This window comes from Leucoraja erinacea, chromosome 5 (genome assembly GCF_028641065.1).
Source record: "Leucoraja erinacea ecotype New England chromosome 5, Leri_hhj_1, whole genome shotgun sequence".
Taxonomy (NCBI): Eukaryota; Metazoa; Chordata; class Chondrichthyes; order Rajiformes; family Rajidae; genus Leucoraja; species Leucoraja erinaceus.
Genome location: NC_073381.1, coordinates 78,737,245 through 78,764,227, shown reverse-complemented (window position 1 = coordinate 78,764,227; position 26,983 = coordinate 78,737,245). Strand labels below are relative to the sequence as shown.

At 44.5% G+C, this 26,983-nt stretch overlaps 1 protein-coding gene across 1 annotated transcript in view; it reads left to right on the top strand.

Moving 5' to 3' along the window:
• The window catches only part of LOC129697454 (uncharacterized), a 191,663-nt gene extending 164,983 nt beyond the window's left edge, over positions 1–26,680 (top strand). The window contains exons 6-7 of the mRNA XM_055636042.1: positions 11,299–11,428; positions 24,934–26,680. Coding sequence (XP_055492017.1) covers positions 11,299–11,428; positions 24,934–25,483 — 680 coding nt within the window. The 3' untranslated portion in view covers positions 25,484–26,680. The remainder of the gene's footprint in view (positions 1–11,298; positions 11,429–24,933) is intronic.
• Positions 26,681–26,983: the final 303 nt, after the last annotated feature.

Genomic DNA, 26,983 nt, shown 5'->3' with positions numbered 1-26,983 from the left:
AATAATAATAATAATAATAATAATAATAATAATAATAATAATAATAATAATAATAATAACTTTATTTATAGAGCACTTTAAAAACAACCACTGTTGCAACAAAGTGCTGTACATGACTAATCATGGACAAAAAATTATTACACGACAATAAAAACATTAAAAGAGAGAGTAAAAACAATTTAAAAAAACATTAAAAACACTAAAACAGGAGCAAAGTCTCATGCAGGGTCAAAAGCCAAGGAATAGAAATGGGTTTTAAGATTGGTTTTGAAGATGGACAGTGAGGGGGCCTGTCTGATGTGCAATGTCAGAGTGTTTCATAACGCCGGAGTAGCAACAGAGAAGGCTCTATCCCCTCTGAGCTTCCGCTTAGACCTCGGTACCTCCAGGATTTTCTTCCCAATATTTTTACACAATACAAAACCTAATAATTAGTGTAATTTCCAGTATGCCATCCAAAGGCCTCCCTACAGCAAGGAACTTGCCTCTTAAAGCAGATTAGCATTCCTTTCTGGAAAACTGCTTTGGAGTGATGGAAGAGTAAAGTATGTCAGCAAACACTACAGGTAAGCCTCTATAGGGGACTTGTTGGAAGGAGTCAGGGCAATAATGGAAGCTTTCCTTTCATCAGTGGGAGGGACATATCAGCATAGAATCAGCATAGTGTCATTATTGCAGTTGTCAGCACAGAAGCATCACCCTCGGGACTGGAATTTGTTGCAGAAATTGCTTTGACAACCTCACACAAACCCTGGTAATCAGTCTCTCCTTCCTCTTCCTTCTTTCTCAGCAATTCCCTCTCCTTCATTACACCTTTCTCTATCCAGTGCAAGAACACATTACCATTTCTCCTCCTCACTACAAACACACACTCGTCTCTTTCTTCAATTTCCAGAAGTGGCGGCACTGCCCGAGCAGCTGCGTCTCGCCTGCAGTCCGTCCGTCTTTCCTTTTTCTGTTTTCTTTTTGTCTTGTTAGATGTATGTTTTAGTCTATTTTTAGTTGTATATATGTGGGGGGTGAGGGAAACTTTGTTTTAATCTCTTCCTTCAACGGGGATGCGACCTTTTCCTTGTCGTGTTACCGTCTGCGCTGAGGCCGTGAAGCTGGCGGTCTCCAAGTGGAATCAACCTTGGGGGCTCCGGTGTCAGTGCCTGTGGACTGACCATCGCGGAGCTGGCTGACTTCGGGGGCTGTGGTGGCGCTGTGGCTGCGGCCCGACTTCGGAGCTTCGGAGGCTTCGGCCATGGGCTCAGTGGATGGTAACATCGGGATCTCGCAGGTCCCTGGTTGGTGACCGATTCTCGGGAGCTCCTGCAACAGCAGCTTTGTCCGCTGGACTGGAGGGTAGCAGCTTCGTCCGCCCGTTCGCGGAGCTTAAAAATCGGCCGCGGGATTTACCATCACCCAGCGGGGGCTTCAAAATCGAGAGCCTCGATCGCCTCGACGCTGTGGGAGAACAAGCAAGGAAGAGATAAGGCTTTTTGCCTTCCATCACAGTGAGGAGCTGCTTGGAGAGTTACTGTGATGGATGTTTGTGTTAAATTGTATTCATTGTGTGTTTTGTTGCTTCTTTTTGTCATGACTGCATGGTACGAAATTTCGTTCGAACTTCAGTTTGAATGACAATAAAGGAAATTCAATTCAATTCAATTCAATTCTTGCCTTATCTTAGGTTTACGATAATGATTCCAGAAATGATTGGGTTAACAAATAATGAGCTTTTGACAGCACTGGGCGTGAACTCGCAGGCGTTTAGAAGGATGAGGGGGCACCTTATTGAAACTTACCGAATAGTGAAAGGCCTGGATAGAGTGGATGTGGAGAGGACCAGAGGTCATGGCCTCAGCATAAAAGGATGTACCTGTAGAAAGAAGGAGGAATTTCTTTCGTCAGAGAGTGGTGAATCTGTGGAATTCACTGTAGACGGTTGTGGAGGCCAAATAAATGTATATTTTTAAGATAGAGATTGACAGATTCTTGGTTAGTTGGGGTGCCTGGGCTAATGGGGAGAATGCAGAAGAATGGGGTTGAGAGAGAAGGATATATCAGCCATGATTGAATGGCGAAGTAGAATTGATGGGCCGAATGGCCTGGACTTATGAACAGCAATTAGCAGCATCTTCTTGTCTCAGAGACGAGCCCTTGCAGAATGCTTATGGCTCCTACAGTCGCATGCCTTTCATATAAGGTCCTCCCATCCTGAATCTCTTTCCTCCATTCCCCACTTACCTTCGGTGCAGCATTCATTCACTAACTCTCACTCTCTGCTTCTTCAGGAGAAAATGGTCCACAGCACAGGGGAGAGAGGAGTAAAATTGGGTGCGGGTGGGAGGGCAAGTGACGGGGTAATAGCCCGTATCAGAATCCACCCCTAACATTGTTGCAACCTCCGAACTTCCAGAGGTGTCACAAGATGGGACATTTCAAAGTTGGAGGCTTCATGGAACGTGGCCTCTCACTATTATTCGCGCCCTTGCATAAACCTGAGAGAAACAGATTATCAGGCAGGTTGACTTACTTTGTTAACTTTTGATGCTTGACATGTGTGACAACCCAGCCTCCAGGTGCTGTACTGACGCTTGTTCCTTTTCTGTTTTCTCCAGAACCCTCACTCAATGAAACCGCCTGCACCAGAGGAATAACCATCATGTGTAATTTTCAAACACCATTATAGAGCCATAGTCACGGTCATACAGCAGGGAAACAGACCCTTTGGCCCGATTTACCCATGCTGACCAAGATGCCCCATCTATGCTAGTCCCACCTGCCATTTCGAGAGAGATTGTAGAGATTGACACCTTTTCTAAATATGAGTGAATTAGAGGTGGCTGCCTGCACCAGGTTACTCATACAGCACAAGCGAATGGTAGCAGATGCAGGTAGCAACAGACAATTTGCAGCATATAAGACTCAGTGAGCAATTTCCACTTAACCTCCATTAGGAATTTGCTTCCAGCGTACGTGTTGGCATGGTTCCATGGCATTGGCACTTTGCAGTCTACCGAAACAACGTGTCTATGTCCAGGTTCCACAGCTGGGTTCTCACTGCTGCAGTCTATACTCACAGACGTTCCTGTGAATAAACTGCTGCGCTCCAGCCGAGAGTGATGGTGATCAACTCTGAAGAAACTCTGCGGAGTAATAAATAGCTGATGCACGGTGTTGTTTCCATTCTGTTGTCTGCTTACGAGCAGATCTGTGCTTGTGACACGGGAAGAGATTTATCTTCCCACAGAATATCAACATGTCGGCTTCTCCCTGCCTCTTATTTCCCTCCACAGAGTAAATTTTTTGTCAGACCTTGATTGATTGAAAGATACATCAAGGAAACAGGCTCACCCGTACACACTAGTTCTTCGTAATCTCATTTTCGCGTCCATTGCCTACACACTACGGGCAATTTACGAGAGAGAGTGTTTTATTGTCATGTGTACTGAAATGGAACAATTAAATTCTTACTTGCAGCAGCACAATAGATTTATGAACGCATTACTCAATAATGTAATAAACAAATATAATAAAAGAAGTTCAATATATTAAAAAACCCAACAGCGCAAAAACCAAACCACAGCTGAAGTCCCGAGGTAGGTTTGGAGTTTAGTTGTAGCTTGTACTGTTCAACAGCATGATGTTTGCAGGTAAGAAGCTGTTCCTGAACCTGGACATTACAGCTTGATGGCGTCTATATCTTCTTCACGATGGCAAGAGTGAAATGAGAGTGTTGCCAGCGTGGTGCGGGTCTTTGATGATTCTGGCTGCCTTTTTGAGGCAGCGCCCCTTATAGATTCCTTTGAGGGTGAGGAGGAGGTGAGTCCCCATAATGGACTGGGCAGTGTTCCCCACACTTTGTAATCTCCTTCGTTCCTGGGAGTTCAAGTTTCCAAACCAAGCCATGATGCAACCAATATGTCCTCTACCATACACATGTAGAAGATCAAGAGAGGATTTATGAACCTATCGAATCTCCTCAATCTTCTAAGGAAGCATTAATGGAGGCATTAATGGAGGCATTAATGGAGGCATTAATAGAGGCATTAAGGAACTAGAGGCATTAATGATTGCATTAATGATTGCATCAATGAGCTGCGTCCAAGACAGATCTTTAGAGATATACATGCTCAGGAACTTTGAAGTAGTTGACTGGTTTGTGGGTCCTTGGCATTCCCCTTCTGAAGTCAACATTCATTCACCAACTTTTTACATGTCGGCTTACTGGTTTTACTGATGTTGAGAGCAAGGTTGTTGTTCTGGCACCATTTAATCAGACGATCGATCTCCCTCCTACACTTTTGTATTGTATTGTATTCAAATTTATTGTCATTGTCTCAATTTGAGACAACGAAATGAATTTCCCTTACAGGCAGTATCATGAAAAAAAAAAAATCACAAAAAAAAATAATAATAATAAATAAATAATAAAACATATTAAAAATAAAATTGAAATTGAATTTAAAAAAAAGCACAAACACAGAAAGTCCACGACACAACATAACATAAATGGCACCAAGGTGAGGAAGGCACCATAGTCCAGCCAGCCTCCCCTCCGTGTTCATCCGTGGTCGGGGCATTCCGAGCACCCGCAGTCGCCGCCCAGGGTGGCCCGATGTTCAGGCCCTCACGCCGGGCTGGTGGAACGCCGACGCCGAACCCCGACGGTGAGCATCCTCCTCCTCAGCGGCCCATTATTTGCAATTCGTACAACAACAGCGGTATTGTCAGCGAATGTAAAGATTGAGTTGTAACTGTGTCCAGCTGCACAGTCATGGGTTATTAAGTGAGTAGAGCAGGGAACTGAGCACCTAAACCCACACGTCTTTGTGATGTGGGAGAAAACTTGTGCCATCTGGAGAAAACCTGGATCTCTGACGCTGTGAGACAGCAGCTCCACCAACATGCACCAGATGGAAGAACAAAATAGACAGTTGTCCCAATCTCATCACAGTGGCTGTAGCATATGATTGTTAGAAGTATCTTTATTCATGACATATCATGTAGCAAAGAGGAGTATTTCTTTGTGCACAAGTTCCAGAATATAGTTGCTGATGATGGTCTCTACTTCATTATGTTAAACCTCAACCACCTCTGAGGCAAGATTATCCCCAGTGAAGATGTACCTGCTTCCCAAGCTGATTTTCTCGGCTGCCTTAATCGCGGAGTTACTCCAGCACTTTGTGTTCTTTGCATGATTTCAGCATTCGCAGGTCATAGAAACATAGAAACATAGAAAATAGGTGCAGGAGCAGGCCATTTAGCCCTTCGAGCCTGCACCGCCATTCAATATGATCATGGCTGATCATCCAACTCAGTATCCTGTACCTGCCTTCTCTCCATACCCCCTGATCCCTTTAGCCACAAGGGCCACATCTAACTCCTTCTTAAATATAGTCAATGAACTGGCCTCAACTACCTTCTGTGGCAGAGAATTCCAGACATTCACCACTCTCCGTGTGAAAAATGTTTTTCTCATCTCGGTCCTAAAAGATTTACCCCTTATCCTTAAACTGTGACCCCTTGTTCTGGACTTCCCCAACATCGGGAATAATCTTCCTGCATCTAGCCTGTCCAACCCCTTAAGAATTTTGTAAGTTTCTATAAGATCCCCCTCAATCTTCTAAATTCTAGCGAGTACAAGCCGAGTTTATCCAGTCTTTCTTCATATGAAAGGCCTGACATCCCAGGAATCAGTCTGGTGAACCATCTCTGTATTCCCTCTATGGCAAGAATGTATTTCCTCAGATTAGGAGACCAAAACTGTACGCAATACTCCAGGTGTGGTCTCACCAAGACACTGTACAACTGCAGTAGAACCTCCCTGCTCCTATACTCAAATCCTTTTGCTATGAATGCTGACATACCATTCGCTTTCTTCACTGCCTGCTGCACCTGCATGCCTACTTTCAATGACTGGTGTACCATTACATCCAGGTCTCGTTGCATCTCCCCTTTTCCTAATCGGCCACCTTGCGTAATTGGTCCTTGCGTCTCTCTGATTTTCTCTGAGCAAGGCCGACGTCCAGATCAAAGATACAAATCTTCCTTCGTTATCACCTCAACCCCAGCCAACTAGCCAACCAACGTGGCAGACCATTGTGGGCTCCACCTTTCCTGGGTCTTTGATGTAGGCTCTGTTTTGTCCTGTACCTTCCCATACCTCTAGTGTCCCCCTCCATGACTCTCATTCTGATGAAGGGTCTCGGCCCAAAACGTTACTCCAGCATGTTGTGTCGATCTTCGGTGTAAACTAGCATCAGCGGTTCCTTCCCGCACATACCAATCACTCTTTGCTCTGCCTCTCTGTAAAATTTGGCAGGATAAACAATCTGCCCTTTTATCTGGTTCCTTGCTCCCTCCTCTCCATTGCAAACATGATTAGTTTTCAAAAAAGAACATTGGTCGGCAAGCACAGAAAATACAATTTCCCCTTAGAGTATTGCATTCCCTCCTTCTTAGAGCTGCATTGAATATTTTGCTAATACCACTGCCTCAATTCTTCCAGGTCTTCTTTGTGCTAAGAGGCTTTCCATTAGACATTACGGTGCACTAGCGCTGCACTGCAATCCCACATTTTCTCTTTATGTGCTCACTGGTACAATCTGACTCACAGCGTTAACGCTTTGAAGTTATTTATACCGAGTTAGTAATGAAAGATGAATGTAACTTTGATATGTAATAAATTCCATTGATTTCTGTGTCACAACAAGTCATTTGTCCACAGCATAAATACTCCCCCTATTTATCATGAAGCCTTTAAAGCCAATATAAAGCTTCATCTTATTGTTTAATTTTTAAATCAAAGTTACCCCCATTGTGCAAAACTATTTTCAATCTGGCACATTAATGAGATTCCAGTGTGTCAGTGCATAAGCCTCCTTAAAAAAGCCTCTATAAACACAAAATAATTTATTTACTCCAGCAAACGAGTTAGATGGATCACTGCCTTATTATTAATTCTTTCAATTTTGTAGATGCTGCTGTGGACTGCCCATTAACTAAGAGAGAGAGATCCAACAGACATTCACTGCCAAGTAATAAACTGTGGCAGGCAATTTACTGTGCATGGAGTTGTCCCAGTTGCTGGTTGCATTATTAAAAAAATATTTTATTTTTAAGAATTCTTTGGAAAGAGATTATGCTTTGTGGTATAAAATGTTTACATTTAAACATCTATGCTGATGCCACTCCCTCTGCATTATAACCATTAAACATGAAAATCTAAAACAATTCCATACTTTTGATCATCCGTCATTGACTTGCGCCCTATCATAATTAGGAAGCATTTGCCAGTGCACATTGATGCCATTGACAGATGGTGAATCCAGAATGTTTCTATGTGGTATAGTCATGAATGTCTGGTAACATTTGTCAGAAGTGCATCAATTGAAAGATTAGATACAGGTTATTTTACGGAGGTAAGGTAATTTTCAGATGTATTGAATAATCTATGTTTTTATATCTCATAGTCACGTGCAGGACCAAACCTACTGGCTGCATTTCTTCAATCCAGTTAATTGTTTTGTTCCTGGGCCTGGGAATTATCATTGACATCCATATGCCAGTTATCAACATTGACTTGTACTCTAATCATGCCTGGCGTCAGAGCTGTTTGGCATCCTGATCCAATGGGCTCCCAAGTCTTCAGCCAGTCCTCATCAGCAATGCCTGATGTTCTGTGCCCACTCCAAGGCAGCCTCAGGAACTGGTGCAGCAAATACACATCCCTCATCCACCGTCAATCCTGTGGATCACAACATTACATCTACATTAATTCCTGCATTCTCTCCGCCTGTTGTCCCTCGTAGATCCACATAATGTTTTGTTTAGGTTAGATGACTAACTTAAGCTCAGCTGTGGACTGAAACTGAACAGAACTTAATACCTCTCAAAGAGATGAAATAGATGAATGAGGAAAAAAGTTGAACATTACAAAGAGCAAACCTTAATGAGTGATTAAATAAAAAATACTCTATAGGAATAACTGATTACTTTCATTCCATACTTTTGATCATCCATCATTGGTTTGAAGCTGTTTGAGCTGTGACATTTACACAGTAGTTAATGGGCAATTACACATCTAAATCTTAAATGAATCTATACATATTGATGAAGATGGTAGTCCATCCCTGATATCATTGTCTAATTTGGCAACTGAAAGAAGAATTGATCAAGGTCTGTCACTGTTTTAATCTGGATCAATGCTGTTCGAGGACTGTCTAAATTGTTTCCATTACAGTGATGAATGTTGGAGATTGTGAAAAAGACCAGCTACGGATATTAAGTACAACATTCATCTTGCATGTACAATGTTTTTAAAGCACTACTAAAAGGTCTCAGGTCAGAATGAACCAGGGTTATTTGGAAGTGGAATGCTGGAATGGAAATGGTGTGACGTGAATCTTTTAACTCCACCTTTTAACTTTACCTAAGTAGGGTCTCGACCTGAAACGTCACCTATCATGTTTTTCCAGGGACACTACCTTGACCGGCTGAGTTACTCCAGCACTTTGTGTCTACCTGATACCCTACTCAGGCTCCCGACCACTCACTTTCTTCATTATATTCTCATTAGTTGAGAACAAAATTAACAGGATCTATTCAGGAAACCTTCTTTCTTCAAAGTGAGTCATAGAGCCATTCAGCGTGGAAACAGGGCCTTTGGTCTAACTTGTCCATACTGATCAATATGTCCCATCTACACTAGTCCTACCTGCCTGTGTTTGGCTCATATCCCTCTAAACCTATCCTATCTGTACCTGTCTAAATGTTTCTGGAACGTTGCGATAATACCAACCTCGACTACCTCCTCCAGCACCTCGTGCCATACACCCGCCTCCGTTTGCATGAAAATGTTCCCCTTGGGTTCCTGTTAAATCTTTCCCCCCTCACCTTAAAACAATGTCTTCTGGTTCTCGATTCCCCTATTCCGGGCAAGAAACTCTGTGATTCTCCCCAATCTATTCCCAGTTGCCCAATTCAAATCTGTTCATTCAAATTGAAATTGTAAGGGAGAAACATCCTAAGCCATTTTAAGTTGAATCATCTCATTGAGTAGTTCAATTCCTTCTCCTTCTCCGACTCAACCTTTCCACTAGATTTGGTATAATTGATCATCCATCCACTGTCAACATTTCACATTGCTGGCGGATTGATCTTACAAGATTCTGTCCTTCATTCTCTGATCAGAAGCTGAATTTCTTGGGCAATGTCTTTTCTCTTCCAATATCTTCAATGATTTGTCCTTTGTCACCTTTTCTATTTATTCAATATACTGCCTTTTGCTGATGTCCTTCCCGATTTATGGTTTGAGATGTGTGCTATCATGGATTCCATTATTCTGTCAGTTACGGAATAAAAAAACTCCCACTCAGCCACAAATGTTATTCTTATGTTCTTTTATGAGGATCTACCCAGAACAAAGGAGATCTATTCAGCATCTTCTGCTCTGGCTTCATTCTAGATTCTTTGGCCATTTTCTAATCTAACACACTGTGAAACTGTCCCAGCGCAGTTGTATATTACTAACCCAGTTCAGTTTCAGTTTAGTTTATTGTCACGAGGTACAGTGAAAAGCTTTTGTTGCGTGCTAACCAGTCAGCAGAAAGACAAAACATGATTACAATCGATCCACTTTCCTTTCATCACTTATTCTAATACCCTATTTCGCTGATAATCTCATCACCAACATCAATAAACTCCAACTGGTCCAAACTCTGTGAACACAAATCTTGCCTTCCATGAAGTCGCACTTACATTATACATTGCTTGCTGATCCCCATTAGCTCCCTGCCCACCATGTTTTTAAACTAATGTCCTAGCTCCCCACTGCACCATTTCAGCACTTAACTTGGCAATTTTCTTTGGACCTGCAATGCTTTCTGAATACTTGGTCCCCATGGCTCCACTGTTCCCTGTATTTCCCCCTCCTGTTAATCCATCTCTGGTGAATGACAGTCAGTTCACAGGTTCTAGGAGTAGAATTAGGTAATTCGGCCCATCGAGTCTGCTCCGCCATTGGCAGATCTCTGCCTCCTAATCCCAATTTCCTGCCTTCTCCCCATAACACGACACCCATTCTAATCAAGAATTTGTCTATCTCTGCCTTAAAAATATCCATTGACTTGGCCTCCACAGCCCTCTGTAGTAATGTTCCACAGATTAACTACCCATGACTAATTAAGATCCTCCTCGCCTCCTTTCTAAAAGGGCACCCTTTAATTCTGAGGCTATGACCTCTGGTCCCAGACTCTCCCACCACATCCACTCAATCAATGCCTTTCATTATTCTGTAAATTTCAATGAGGTCCCCCTTAACCATCTAAACTCCAGCGAGTAGAGGCCCAGTGCTGTGAAGTGCTCATCATATGCTAACCCACTCATTCCTGGAATCATTTTTGTAAACCTCCTCTGGACCCTCTCCAGAGGCCAGCAAATCCTTCCTCAGATTTGCATAAAGTACTCCAAATGTGTCCTGACCAGCGCCTTATAGAGCCTCAGCATTTCATTCATTCACCATCGTTGAAAACATTAGCGACACAGTGGTGTTGGTTTCCAACAGGAATGGTGACGGACGCACCACTCATCTCTGTCCTCCAGTTCCTGCGGACTTCTGACGCTGGAAGTATAGGATTTTGGGTGTGTGTGCTTTATCATCATTCCTTACAATGTTATGTACGACAGTGATCGCAACTTCTACTGAAGTGTGGATAACCATTGGCTCGCTAGAAGCTCATCCGCCCTTTGACAGGTCTTGTTTCTGGTCCTGCTGGGGGTCGACTGCCCCCTCCTCACCTGGCAAACCAGGTGGGGGAGACGGCTTAGTGGCCGACCATCTGACCATGGTGCAGGTAGCACGGGATTACATGGTACCCGTGGCGGGGGGGAACCTGAGCTGAATACCTGACCCGACCTGACATCAGCATTACATCTCAGTTACTTTTGCCCGCTTTACAGTTCCTGTCCCAATCTATCTCTGCCTGTAACTCTTTCTCCAACAATACCTTAATGCCCATATTTTTCAAGTTAACCTTTGTTTATTCTAAAATTCATATATGAATTCATCTATAATTCACTCTTGTGGCTCAATATCCAACTTCACATCCAGAAATATGTGCTTTGTGATTTTATTACTCTTCAACTTTATATATATGAGTACAAGATATATTGTTAGATTTTTAAGTATTGACATTAAGATATATAAAGTTAGGGCTGTTAACTATAGTGGAGCCATTATGTATTTTCTTGCTTTCCATTTACTATTTTTGGGTCAGACTCCTACTACCTAGATTTTACTTTCTTCAGAGATTTTATCGAGAAGTGGAAAGCCTGCTTTGGGAGTCAAGTCGCAGATAGTTTTGATGGCTGTCGCTGGGGGTGCGGTTATGGTTGTTATCAGCATAATCTGTGGAATTATCTTCTTCTGCTTCAAAAGGTAAGTGAACAACATAATTTAACAAGCAATATAATAATTTCCTTGATGTTAACGTACCAGGTTTGACAGTTAATTTGCAAATTCTCTCTGGAATGTATAGTGGTTTAATATGGCATGTGTTAAAATTTGATTGATGATACTCAATTGTATAAATTTTACTCAAACAACCAAGTCGACACCTTTGACTTGCGAGGCAGCAGCCTTACATTTGTAGAGCAAGCCATGAGAATGTCAAGTGGGAGCAATGCAGACGGAGGAAGGCTTGGCATGGCATTGTTTGCATCTTCCTAATTGACTAGCAAATGCTTGAACAAGTTTTTGCATAATCGAAACATGCCTGATCCATCACTGTCCTTCAATTACTATGCCCCAAGCCTTATGCCCTTGCCCTGTATCACCATCTGCTATTTATATTCAAGCAATCAAATTGACAACATTGGGACTGTAGATGCGCATAAATAACAGCAATAGATTTTTATGCATGTTTTCAAAAATTAAAACGGGGCAGATGTTTAAAATCAGGCTCCCTCATTCTGTTATTTCCATATTTCCTGTGGACATTGATGGGAGCCATTTGGCCCATTTTCCTCCATTAAATTTCCATGCAACCTATCACAGAGTTAAGAGTGTGGAAACAGGTCCTTCGGCCCAACACTGATCAACATGTCCCATCTACACTGGTCTCACCTGCCTGCGTTTGGTCCATATCACTCCATGTACCTGTCACATTGCACTACACATTCTAGTCAATTTACCCCCCCCGTCCCCTCCCATACCCCCAGCTCCACCACCACCAAATTCTACCACTCACCCGCACACTAGGAGCAACTTTACAAAGGCCAATTAACTTACCAATCAGCACAGCTTTGGGGTGTGGGAAGAAACCGGAACAACCAGAAGAAACCTACATAGTCACAGGGAAGACGTCCCAATTCCAATAGACAGCATTGGAGTTTGTGATTAATATTGGATTGTTGGCTGTGTGAAGCAACAGCTCTATTAGCTGTGCCACTTTGCCGTCCAATTTTTAGTTATGAATTCCAATGTTCTGGAATGCTCTATATTTTATGAGCATAGTATCATTGAAGTTATGTCATTTTATGCTCCTGGAGCAAGGGCAAAGCAAATTTGAAGTCATGGTATTCACCAAAATCCATACCCTTCAATAATTGAAGTCATGGTATTTTTAATCCATCTTTTTTGTAAAGCAGTTTTTTATTCCATTTTTGATGTGGATTTTCTTCCTTACAATGGTAAGAATTTCATTATTCAAGGCTGCCTTACATTCCTTTCCCTATTCCTCTCACCTGAGTCTAAAGCAACAAAGGTTGTTTAGAACACTCCAGTTTCCCTTGCAAGCAGTGTTTAGTTAAGAGATCCAGTGTGGAAACAGGCCCTTTGGCCCACCAAATCTGTGTCAAACAGCGATCACCATAAACTAGTTCTATCCTTCACACCAGAGACAATTAACCTACAAACCTGCACGTCTTTGGAACATGGGAAAAAACCGGAGCACCCAGAGAAAACCCACCTGGTCTCAAGGAGAACGTACAAACTCTGTAGTGTTGCTAAGGGAAATATGACGAAAGAATCATTGGTCTAGAAACATAGAAACATAGAAACATAGAAATTAGGTGCAGGAGTAGGCCATTCGGCCCTTCGAGCCTGCACCGCCATTCAATACGATCATGGCTGATCATCCAACTCAGTATCCCGTACCTGCCTTCTCTCCATACCCCCTGATCCCCTTAGCCAGAAGGGCCACATCTAACTCCCTCTTAAATATAGCCAATGAACTGGCCTCAACTACCCTCTGTGGCAGAGAGTTCCAGAGATTCACCACTCTCTGTGTGAAAAAAGTTCTTCTCATCTCGGTTTTAAAGGATTTCCCCCTTATCCTTAACCTGTGACCCCTTGTCCTGGACTTCCCTAACATCGGGAACAAGCTTCCTGCATCTAGCCTGTCCAACCCCTTAAGAATTTTGTAAGTTTCTATAAGATCCACGCAATCTCATCAACTGCAAATCCCATATTTGGGCAGGAAACCCCAGGAAGTGGAATACTTGGCATAGAGCTACCAAGTGGAATCCTGACCAATTTGCATCCCCTCCTGACCCACGCATCTTTTTCTCAATAACTTTATAAATTTATTTTACCACAGTTCCTAAACGATCAAAATCCATACCCTTCAACAAAAGCTTACCTGGATTGTAAATATGTTCAGTCCATTTTAACAGCCCCAAAATAAATCCGATTTAATCAATTTACTTCCTTTTAGATACACCTGATGTCTTGAGTCACCACTTGTGCAGAACCTATAACTATTTACTTCAGAATATATTTAAGGCCCAAACACATCCAAAAGTAATTGCAATTATTCCCATGGAAATTGGTATTTTGAACCATGCTGCGGGCTGTTTTTATAGCTAACTCCCATCTCTTCTCATTCTTCAGGGAGATCCATAAATCTAACCTAATTCATATAAACCTGGTCAGCATATATTATTATTTTTAATTTGCGTGTTTACATAATCTATTGATTCCAAAGAAAGATCTCTTCTGTTTCCAGTTTTCCAGTCCCAAGATATTTTTGTGTTTCAGAATGATTTTAAGTAGAGGCATACAGCATATAGTCTCAGATGTCTCGCATCTCCTGACATGCAAAAACTGCATCACTATCTACAGGACGCAAGTCAGGAATATGATGGTACACTCCTCATTTGCCTGGCACAGAAGGAGGCCGATCAACCCATCAGGTCCATCGAACTCTCAGAAATTGGTCCTTTGCCCTTCTCCTATCCCCTATAGTACTTGCCCTTGTCCTGACTCTGTTTGCACCAACATTTTGCAATTATAATTTCTGTCTCCTTACTTGCATTAGAAACTTTCCATCATTATCCCAAGCACTTTTTAACGTCTCAGTTTTGGCATTTCCCATTTTCCTATACTTTCTTCTATCAATGGAGATACTGCCCAACTCTTCAGTTTTAATACCAAAACTGTAGCAATTGCGTGATAAATTACATTATTTCTTAAAATAATGAATTGCTAAATTCACTGCATCAGCTGATTCAATTTATTTAATTTCACATTTCTGGAAATATCTGGCCCAAGGGCGGCAACTTTGTTTAACAAATTTGGTAATTTTGGAGATACTTGCAAGCTTGCAAAATGCTCAATTGAATGATTTGGAAGGAATCTATTTTTGTAATGTTTGATCTCCATGGATGGTAGATTTGTTATTATAGTAGCTCGGTTGGTTCAAGCCCATGTATAAGAAGGGTGCTTTCTCTTGCTGCTCCAATCCTACTCCACCATCCCTTGTCCTTTCATCTCAACTCTATATCAAGTCAAGTCAAGTCAAGTTTTATTTGTCACATACTCATTCGAGATGTGCAGTGAAATGAAAGTGGCAATGCTCGTGGACTTTTGTGCAAAAGACAAACAACCAAACAAATTATAAACACAATCATAACACACATATTCTTTTACATAATAAATAATGAAAGGAAAAACGTTCAGTAGAGTTAGTCCCTGGTGAGATAGGCGTTTACAGTCCGAATGGCCTCTGGGAAGAAACTCCTTCTCAACCTCTCCGTTCTCACCGCATGGCAACGGAGGCGTTTGCCTGACCGTAGCAGCTGGAACAGTCCGTTGCAGGGGTGGAAGGGGTCTCCCATGATTTTATTTGCTCTGGAGTTGCACCTCCTGTTGTATAGTTCCTGGAGGGGGGCGAGTGAAGTTCCCATAGTGCGTTCGGCCGAACGCACTACTCTCTGCAGAGCCTTCTTGTCCTTGGCAGAGTAATTCCCAAACCAGATGGTAATATTTCCGGACAAGATGCTTTCCACCGCCGCTGCGTAGAAGCACTGGAGGATCCTTGGAGACACTCTGAATTTCCTCAATTGCCTGAGGTGATAAAGGCGCTGCCTTGCCTTACTCACGAGTGCTGATGCGTGTGATGCCCATGTCATATCCCTCTAGGGTATGACAATTCATGTATGCATCTAAATACTTGAGAGTTTCTGCCTCACCACATTTCAGTCACCGTGGTTCCAGGCAAAAAACCTTCCTTTATTTCACCCTAATCCTCTACTAATTATCGTGAACTTATATAGTTATTTACCATTCCACTTTGAGATGTGTATCCTTCCCATTCAATCTCTGTAGAATTTCCATATCTATACACTGCAATCTTTCAGCATGTGATGGGCACTTGGATTTTTTATGGGTATTTGCACTATATTTTCAAAGTCTTCTATTGGTTTTCCACCAAACATAAACTAGAGAATTTCCAGATAAATTCCTTGTCAAACAATACACAAATATTGTATCCAACATATAGCTGTGGGCAATCATACCTGAGATGACCTCTCAACCATCACAAATGATATGTTACATGGACTCAAACTTTATGAAACTTGAAAATAAAAATCACAATGAAAGGTGCAGGCCACCCAACGCAGCAAAGCAACTGGATAGCCTGAAAATAAATCTACTCATTTGTCCACAAGACGTAAAACATAGGAGCACAATTAAGTCATTTACCCCATCGATTCTACTCCACTGTTCGTTGATGGCTGATCTATATTTCAAGAATCAAGATTCAAGATTCAATTTAATTGTCATTTGGACCCCTTGAGGTCCAAACGAAATGCCGTTTCTGCAGCCATACATTACAAACAAATAGACCCAAGACACAACATAATTTACACAAACATCCATCACATCGCTGTGATGGAAGGCCAAAAAAACTTATCTCTCCACTGCACTCTCCCCCCCCCGATGTCAGAGTCAAAGTCAAAGCCCCCGGCTGGCGATGGCGATTGCCCCGCGGCCATTAAAGCCACGCCGGGTGATGCGAGGTCGCACACCGGGTCTTGGTGTTAGAGACCCCGGCGTGCGCTCGCAGAGTCCCGCGGCCATTCCAAGCCGCGCGGGGTGGTGATGTCAGGCCCCGCTCCAGGAGCTCTTCAACCCCGCAACTCGGGCGGGAGAAGTCGCCGTTGCGAGAGCCCTGAAAAGCAGTCTCCCTCCAGGGACCCGCGGGCTCCCGGTGCCTCCGTCCGCCAGACCCGCAGTTGCAGCCTCCGAATCTCCGGAGGTCAGGCCGCAGCAGCAGCAGCGCTCCACCACCGCTCCACCCGCTCCGGACTCGGCCAGCTCCGCGATGGTGAGGTGAGTCGTCGGCACCAGAGTCCCCGGTCTTCTCCTGTTGGAGGCCGCTCCTCGTTGCAGCCCCAACGACAACGGAGACCCGACAAGAAAAGGTCGGGTCTCCCGTGCAGGGAGAGCTTTAAAAGTTACCCCCTCCCTCCCAACCCACCCCTACCCCCCCACACACACACCCCAACAAAAAATAACAAAAACTACATAGAAACATAGACAAAAAATAATAAAAACGCGGACGGGCTGCAGAGGCCGCTGCTGACGAGAGTCGCGCTGCCTACCCTCTCTACCCCTTTTTCCTACCTTCTCCACATAACCTTTGACACCCTTAATAACCAAGAACCTATCAATCTCCGCTTTAAAAATATCCAATGTCTTGGCCTCTACAGCCATCTGTGGCAATGAATTCCACAGATTCACCACTCTCTGGCTAAATAAATTTTTCCACATCTTCATTCTAAAGGTACATTATTTTATTCTGAGGCTGTGTCCTCTGGTTCTAGGCTCTCTCATTACTGAAAACTTCCTTTCTGCATCCACTCTATGTGGGCCTTTCATTATTTGGTTTATGTAGGAAAATAACCTACATATTAGAGCAAGTCACAACACAGCCTGTACTTACCAACACAACACAGCCTGTACTTACCAACACTTGCCTCTAGGCGTTTTAAATTAATTTAACAATATTTGCTGTCAAATAACCATTGCACTCTCAAAAAACTAGCCATTGAGATTGTGAGTTCACCAAAACCATCAGTTTGTTATGTAAAAAGTAATGTCAAAAAGATGGAGATATTCTGTTGATGTTGAAGTTCAGCACTGGAGGATGCCATGTAAGACTTGGAGCAGGAAAAATATTTAATAGGCTAGATCATACTATGCCGCATCCATTCTAGACTTACCTTCTGGCCCATGTAATCAGATAGAGTGGTGAATCTCTGGAACTCTCTGCCACAGAAGGTAGTTGAGGCCAGATCATTGGCTATATTTAAGAGGGAGTTAGATGTGGCCCTTGTGGCTAAAGGGATCAGGGGGTATGGAGAGAAGGCAGGTACAGGATACTGAGTTGGATGATCAGCCATGATCATATTGAATGGCTGTGCAGGCTCGAAGGGCCAAATGGCCTACTCCTGCACCTAGTTTCTATGTTTCTATGTTTCTATCAGGTGGAGCAATGTGTAAGTGATGAGGAGGTTAGAGGCTGTTGAACCTTAAGACTCCCTCAATGGATCACTTGCGCCGACCTCTTTCATTGTTTTTGTGTCCAAAAGGGACATTTTGGTTCAGTGATCATCATGTCCCCGGTGATCAGAGACGTTCTGAAACAAGTGAAATAATATAAATTCTTAAGAAATAAATGCAATATCCTTCAATTTATGTAAACTAATTGAAATGGTAATATCAATTACATAAAAATCAAAACAAGCCACTACCCTTCACTAACTTTTAACGATTCCCTCTTAAAATATAACAACAATTTAAATGTTAAAGATGAGAATTATTAATTTCTTTCTTGTTGTGCTCTTGTTGCTGCTCACTGCGTCTTTATGTCTCTTTGCTATTAATAAAAAAAAGAGACACTTTTAATATAGAGAGATTGAGCAGTCAAATTTTAACAAAGAAAGTCTGAGAATTTATCTCAGAAGTCATCATTCAACAAAGCACGCTTTTAATGACAACATTCTTGGTCGATGTTCCATCCTTCAGGAAAACTTTGACATTTCCCTCCACCTTTCCTCGGCTAAGAGCCACATATAGTTGTCCATGCTGAAATACTGGTTTGTCGAGGTAGATCACCACCTTCTGCATGGTTTGGCCTGGTGCTTTATGGATCGTCGTAGCAAAACTTGATTGAATGGGGAATTGGGTCCGCTGAAGGGGAATGTTTTCATCTTCTGTTAAATTCAAGTCAAGTCAAGTCAAGTCAAGTTTATTTGTCACATACACATACGAGATGTGCAGTGAAATGAAAGTGGCAATGTCATTCTGTACAGTTAGTCCCTGGTGAGAAAGGCGTTTACAGTCCGAATTGCCTCTGGGAAGAAACTCCTTCTCAACCTCTCCGTTCTCACTGCATGGCAACGGAGGCGTTTGCCTGACCGTAGCGGCTGGAACAGTCCGTTGCAGGGGTGGAAGAGGTCTCTCATGATTTTGTTTGCTCTGGAGTTGCACCTCCTGTTGTATAGTTCCTGCAGGGGGGTGAGTGAAGTGTGCCCATCGCGTTCGGGCCGAACGCACTACTCTCTGCAGAGCCTTCTTGTTCTTGGCAGAGCAATTCCCGAACCAGATGGTAATGTTCCCGGACAAGATGCTTTCCACCGCCGCTGCGTAGAAGCACTGGGGGATCCTCGGAGACACTCTGAATTTCCTCAATTGCCTGAGGTGGTAAAGGCGCTGCCTTGCCTTACTCACCAGTGCTGAGGCGTGTGATGACCATGTCATATCCTCAGAGATGTGGACTCCCAGATATTTAAAACAGTTCACCCTATCCACAGGATCGCCATTTATACTCAATGGAGTGTACGTCCTCGGATGATGTGCCCTCCTAAAGTCCATGATCAGCTCCTTCGTTTTTTTGATGTTCAAGAGGAGGCTGTTCTCCTGGCACCAGAGTGCTAGATCAGCCACCTCCTCCCGGTAGGCCCTCTCATCATTGTCTGAGATCAGGCCCACCACCACAGTTGAGTGGTATCCTAGGAATGAGAACAATGTCATCTTTGAAGGCTACCATGCTGATTCTTGCAACGATTAGATTATTGTGTAGCTCTTCCACAATCATCCTCGTTCCATTGCATAGCTTTGGCGGTTCTAAGTTTCTCATTAATATGATTGGAGATCCTTTCTTCAACTCCAATTTGTGTGGTGGTAGTCAAGAGAGCTCGAGTGAATCGAGGAATTCTGTTGGGAAGTGAGTATTATGAGTTCCGTCAGTGACAGCATTGAAAGAAAAGTACTCCTTAACGATCCCCAGGAAGCGTTTGATGCATGTAGAATTGATCCTTCTCATGGTATCATTGTGAGGAACCAAGATACAATTGTTGGAGAATAATTCTGCAGGATTGTCAAATGTGGAGTAGATGAAATCGATACAATCCTCCAGCGTTTCTGCTGATCCGAAGCTTGTCTTGTGGGATTTCAATTTCATAGTCTTCATTCTTTAAAATTCCGTCTTCTCCAACTTTCAACAAGAATTGAGAATAGTCGCCTTCTCCCTCTGTCAATCGCATATTTGTGCACAATTGAAACTTGGTGAAAAGTCTCCACAAGTAGGATTTCTTGATGCAGGCATTTTCAACATCAGCATCATTTCCCCTTTTTACCACAGGAAGTTGTTGAAAATCGCCACAACAAACGATAAGAATGCCGCCAAAAGGCTTAGTGTTGCTGCGGACATCTTGAAGCGTTCTGTCCACCGCATCAAAGCTTTCTCGCCTAATCTTTGGACATTCATCCCAAACACTGACTTTCACCTGTCTCATGAAATGTGCCGTCCTAAAGTTCTTCTCGATGTTGCAGAATGCATCCTCGGCCACTTGATTGAGTATCTTGAATCGAAAATGTGCAGTTCTTCCACCAGGCATTAATGCAGCTGCTATCCCAGAGGATGCTACAACAATGGCCACATCACCTTGACCTCTAACTTGTGGAGAGGATCAAATTGGTGATAAATGTTTTTCCTGCCCCTCCTCGTGCATCAAGGAAAAACATTGAAGGGAGATTTCTTTTCAAGGAGTTGCACACCTGGTCATACACTGCTCTCTGCTCAGCATTCAGCAGAGGCCCATTCTCCTCAACTAACTGCTGTTGTTCAGTTTTAATGTATTGCAATTCCTGCAGCGATTCTGGATTGTCATCATCAAGGTGCATCCTTCCATTTCTTGGTTGTGGCAACTTAAAGAATTCCACTGTTTTGTTGTAATTCTCAATCCTCTGGACTCACTGAAGAATTTGTGCAAAATATTTATTTGAGGCGGGGGCTGTCGGGGTGGGCTGGACTATATTACTTGTACTATTTGTTAATTGTTGATCACACACACACCCTCCACCTCACACAGTTACTCACACACAGACAAACTCACACACACAGACACACACACACACACACACACACACACAAACTCACACACATTCACACACACACACACAGACTTACACACACTCACACACACTCACACACACACACACACAGACTCACACACACACAGACACACACACACAGACACACACACACACAGACACACACACACACTCATACACACACACTCACTCACACACACACACACACACACACACACAGACTCACACACACACACACACACACACACACACACACACACACACACACTCACACACACACACACACACACACACACACACACACACACACTCACACACACACACACACATGCACACACACACAGACTCACACACACACACACACACACACACACACACACACACACACACACACACACACACACACACACACACACACACACACACACACACACACACACACACACACACACACACACACACACACACACACACACAGACTCACACACCCTCACACACACAGACTCACACACACAGACAGACAGACTCACACACACACACACACACACACACACATTTACACACACACAGACAGACACACACACAGACTCACACACACACACACACACAGACTCACACACACACACACAGACTCACACACACACACTCACTCACACACGCAGACTCACACACACACACACACATACACGCAAAGACCACACGCACTCACACATACACACATGCACACACACACACACACACACACACACACACACACACACACACACACACACACACACACACACACACACACACACACACACACACACACACACACACACACACACACACACACACACACACACACACACACACACACACAGACAGACAGACAGACAGACACACACACACACACACATACACACTCTGGTTCTCGCACCCCCTACTCTAGGCCGAAGACTGCATTTACCCAATCTATTCCAGATGCTGCCTGACCTGCTCAGTTACTCCAGCTGTGTCCTTTTGTGCATTAACCGGCATCTCCAGTTCCTGTTTCCACTTCATTCATTGTGGGGATTTCCTGGCCAAATATAAGCAGTGTGAAGGAGTGTGGAGGAATTAATTCTCAGAGGGATAGAGCCAGGAGACCATGTCTTTCACTCTGGATGTGATCCTGTCTTTTTCGGCAAGAGCTTCGTACCATTCGTGTCGTACAGGCTTAGATGATGGCTGCCATGTAGAGTTGGTAAGTTCTCGGAGCAGAACTAGGCCATTTGGCCCATCAAATCTTCTCCCCCATTCAATCATGGCTGATCTATCTCCCATTCTCCTGCTTTCTCCCCATAACCCCTGACACCCTTACTAATCAAGAATCTGTCCATCTTCACCTTAAAAACATCCATTGACTTCCAATGAATGTTTTTCCCCCCCCCCTGACTAAAGAGGTTCCTTCTCATCTCCTTTCTAAGTGTGTCTCTGCATCCAAGCAGCCTCCCACGTGGTCTGATGTCTGCCAAATGGTAGCAGCTTGATGCACCCCAGCGATGTGCTACCAGAGACATGCTCGACATCCTCACTGAGCAGCGTAATACACTGAGCGTAGATTGCAACTCCCAGTAGACAAACGGATGCCATCTGTGAGCAGCTTCTGGTTCCCCAGGAGCAGTGGAACGTCGCAAATGAGGAGCTAGCTGTTCTTCTTGAACAGAGATGTTCCACCTTCCTCTATCCACACTCTGTAGTCCTGCACGTGAGCGGAAGGGGGAGATGGGGTGAGGACAAGTCTCCAAGGAACCAATCTGAAGGACTAAAAGCATTTCATAGTTGGCCTCTTAGATTCAGATTCAGATTCAATCTTTATTGTCATTGTGCAGTGTACAGTACAGAGACAACAAAATGCAGTTAGCATTTCCCTAGAAGAGCGAACATAGAATAATGAGCTGTAATATATATATATGCACAGTAGTAGTAGTGCAATATTTCTGGGGGAAGGAGTGGGGGGGAGGGGGGGGGGGGGGGGTGATTGGCAATCACCAAGGTACAGTGTTGAGCAATGTAACAGCCGCAGGGAAGAAGCTGGTCCTGAACCTGCTGGTCCGACAACGGCGAGACCTGCAGCGCCTCCCGCATGGGAGGAGGGTAAACAGTCCATGGTTGGGGCGAGAGCAGTCCTTGATGATGCTGTGCGCACTTCGCAGACAGCGCTTGCTTTGGACAGACTCAATGGAGGGGAGCGAGGAACCGGTGATGCGTTGAGCAATTTTCACCACCCTCTGCAAGGCCTTCTGGTCGGAGACAGAGCAGTTGCCATACCATACTGTGATACAGTTGGTAAGGATGCTCTCGATGGTGCAGCGGCAGAAGTTCACCAGAATCTGAGGAGACAGATGGACCTCCTTTAGTCTCCTCAGGAAGAAGAGACGCAGGTGAGCCTTCTTGACCAGAGTTGAGGTATTGTGGGTCCAAGAGAGGGCATCGGAGATGTTGACCCGCAGAAACCTGAAGCTGGAAACACGTTCCACCTCCGTCCCGTTGATGTGGATGGGGGTGTGCGTGCCATCCCCTAGACCTTCTGAAGTCTACAATGAGCTCCTTGGTCTTCTTGGAGTTAAGGGCCAGGTTGTTGTCAGCGCACCATGTTGCTAGGAGCTGGACCTCCTCCCTATAGGTCAATCACCGTCGTATCATCTGCATACTTGATGATAGTGTTAGTACCATGTACAGGTGTGCAGAGGAGGGGGCTCAGCACACAGCCTTACGCCACCTGCAGTTAACCTGGGGACATTGAAGGAAGTGAAGGTGAACGGGTTGTACTGATTTTATTTTAACCAATATCACTTTTGTTAATTTACATTGTCGCTTCAACCACAAGACACAGAGCTGAGGTATAGACAGACCAAAATCATAGGTTCTGGATCGTGCTTATCTTCCCTTTTCGCCTCGCTGTTAGCTCTCTGTGCAGTCTAAGCACGACTGTTCTCAACATGAACATCGAACAGTGCAGCACGGGAACAAGCGCTTTGACTTTCAGTGTATATGCCGGATATGATGCCAAGTTCAACTAATCCCCTGTGCCTTCGTGTGACCCATATCCATCCATACCTTGCATGGCCATGTGCCTATCCCAAAGACTCAGAAGCGCCACTTTTGTACCAGCCTTCACCACCGCTCCAGGTACTTACCACACCTGTAAACAAAACCAGCCCTGCACATCATGTTTCAACTTTGCCCCTCACAACATGAAACTATGTTCTCAGGACTCTGTCTCTACCCTGGGATAAAGATTCTACACTATGTATGCATAATTCATATCATAATTTGATCTACTTCTATCCTGTCTTCCTTCAACCTCCACTGTTCAAGAACTATAGCTAATACCCACTAATCTAGGCTGCATTCTGGTAAATCTCTTCTGCACCCTCTGCAATGCCGCCACATCATGTATGTAATGGATGTAACCAGAACTGCATGCAATATTCCAAATGCAGCCTCACCAAGGATTTGTAAAGCTGCAACATCACTTCCTGACTCTTATAGAGTCACACAGTCATACAGTATGGAAACAGGCTCTTCGGCCCAACTTGTCCATGCTGACCAACATGCCCCATCTACACTTGTTCCACGTGCCTATGTGTTTATCCATATCCCTCTAAATCTTTCCTATCCATGTATCTGTTTAAATGTTTCTTAAACAGTGCAATAGCACCTGCCTCAGCTACCTTATCCGGCAGCTCATTCCATACACCCACTACCTTTTGTGTTAAAAAAATACCCAGCAGGTTCCTATTAAATTTTCCCTCCCTCATCTTAAATCTATGTCCTTCAGTTTTTGATTCCCCTACTCTGGGCAAAAGCATTTACCTGATCTATACCTCTCATGATTTTGTATATCTCTATAAGATCATCCTTCATCTTCCTGTGCTTCAAGGAATAAAGTCTTAGCCTGCTCAGCCTCTCCCTATAGCTCAGGCCCACGAGTCCTGGCACCATGCTCATAAATTTGCTCATTTCAACATGCTCTGCACCCTTTCCAGTTTGACAACAATGAGTCATGGCCTCAATGAACCAACTCAACGAACTAGTGAAAGGAGGTGCCCACTTGATAACCCCAATGATACTTGCATCTAGACAATTAGTTTTTATGTGCTTGTTAGCTTATTATTGCATATGCATTGTATAAACATACAATCAAGCCAAACTCGAGTACAATGGGTAGAGGTGGATCACCCGTTAAGGGGCTAAGATTACAGCTGATTGTGTTCCCCCATCTTCTGTTTCAGGAAATCTAAGCAACGAGGGGGGAAAAGGAAGGTGCCACCTCCACGCCCTCCACTGCCACCTCAGTACGACACTAGGAAAGGAGGGCGGCGGCCGTTCAAGCCCGGCATGAAGCCACCAGCGGGACAGCGGCCGATGCCTGGGCCGCGGGGGCGTGGCCGCCCTCCGCCACCCCGGCCGCCACCGCCCAACCCCGCTGCCGCTGCCGCCGCCGCCGCAGCCGCCCGGCCTTCATCGCCACGCCGCTCGCCTGCTCGGCCCCGTGGCCCGCCACCCCCGCGCCCAAGTGCACCCCCACCACACACAGTGCCACGAGCCGGGCCACCCATGCCGCGCGCCATGCCGCGCGCCCCGCCACCCGTGCCGCTCCCGCGCCTCTCGCCGCTGCCACCCATGCGCCCGCCGCTGGGTGGCCAGGCGTCGCCAACCAAACGGCAGATGGCGGACGACTCGATGAACATGGATGATGACGACGACAGCTTCTACACGGACGAACCCACCATTGACGAGTATGTGACAGCTCTGGACAACTCCAAATTCTTCAAACAGTAAACAAAGCGATGGATGGCTGGATAGACTCGGACCAGATTATTTCTCTGTATAACTTAATCTTATTGAAACATAATCAAGGAATATTGACTGAATAATAAAGGCTTTGTTGGAAAGTATGCTGGTTATTATTGGCCCTGGGCTAGTAGCCCAGTTGAATTGGATGTTTTAATGCTCACCAGTTCACAAATATACAGTAACAGGCGTTCAATTCACCTGACCCTCCCTTCAACTGTAGATGGACACAAAATGCTGGAGTAACTCAGCGGGTCAAGCAACATCTCATGAAAAAAGGAGGAGGTGACGTTCGGGGTCGAGGCCCTTCTTCAGTCCTTGCAACTTTTACTTCTTACAGGCTATTCAAGTTTCAAACAAAGTCTAACTTTACTTTTGGCATTGTGACTGTCACTTGCAAGGCACCTGCCTGATCCTGGAATTGGTAGGTGGGACATATATGTCTAAGTCTAATCAGCATGATATAGTTTAATTTAGTTTAGTTTATTGTCACGTGTACTGAGGTCCAGTGAAATGTTTTTTTTTATGCATGCTATCCAGTCAGCGGAAAGATAATACATGATTACAATCGAGCCACCCACAGTTCACAGGAACATGATAAAGGGAATAACGTTTAGTGCAAGATAAAGCCCAGTAAAGTCCGATTAAAGGAAGTGCGAGGGTCTGCAATGCGGTAGATGGTAGCTCAGGATCACTCTCTAGTTGTTGCATGATAGCAACAGGGAAGAAACTGTCCCTGAATCTGGAGGTGTGCGCTTTAACACTTCTCTATCCCTTATGGACAAGAGAGAGGAGAAGAGGGAGTGACCGGGGTGAGACTCATCCCTGATTCTGCTGGTGGCCTTGCCGAGGCAGCGTGAAATGTAAATGGAGTCCATGGAAGGGAGGTTGGTTATGGGCCTGTTCCACTTATGCGACTACAAGAGACTATGTGGTCGCCACATGTTCGCGGGTGGTTTCCGGGGAAAATGTTGAAAAATTAGCGGCGATCGGAATGAAGCCGCCATGGAGAGTAGCGAGAATTCTCGTGCCGTAGGTGCAGTGGTAGCGGGTCGCCAGGAGGTCGTACGTTGTTGTAGGTTCTCGTAATTTGTCGGCGGTGCTGGCCGATGAATTTCATTGTCTCATTGGGAAAAAAACTTGAGCTGTAGTTTTCAAGATAACCGACCAGTAATGTTAATACCTGCCGAGCCGTGTATCTCTGGCTTCTTAAATGTTGTCTCCACTCCTTCTCCCCACCCCTTCTCCCCCTTCTACTGCCATTCCCCCCCTCTTTTAAAGGAAGTGACCCTTCACTGTGCTTTCACAGTCTTAATTACAGCGCCAACCTTCCTGTTCCACGTGGTGTGTGTCTGTATCACATTGGCATTGCACCGTGTGAATTTCACTCAGACAGCGCTCCTCCCGCCTGCATAACTGGCTGGTGAAGGAAATGGTGTGTGTGTGTGTTCCACTCTGACAGTCGCCATTCCAGTCGCCGTTCCAGTT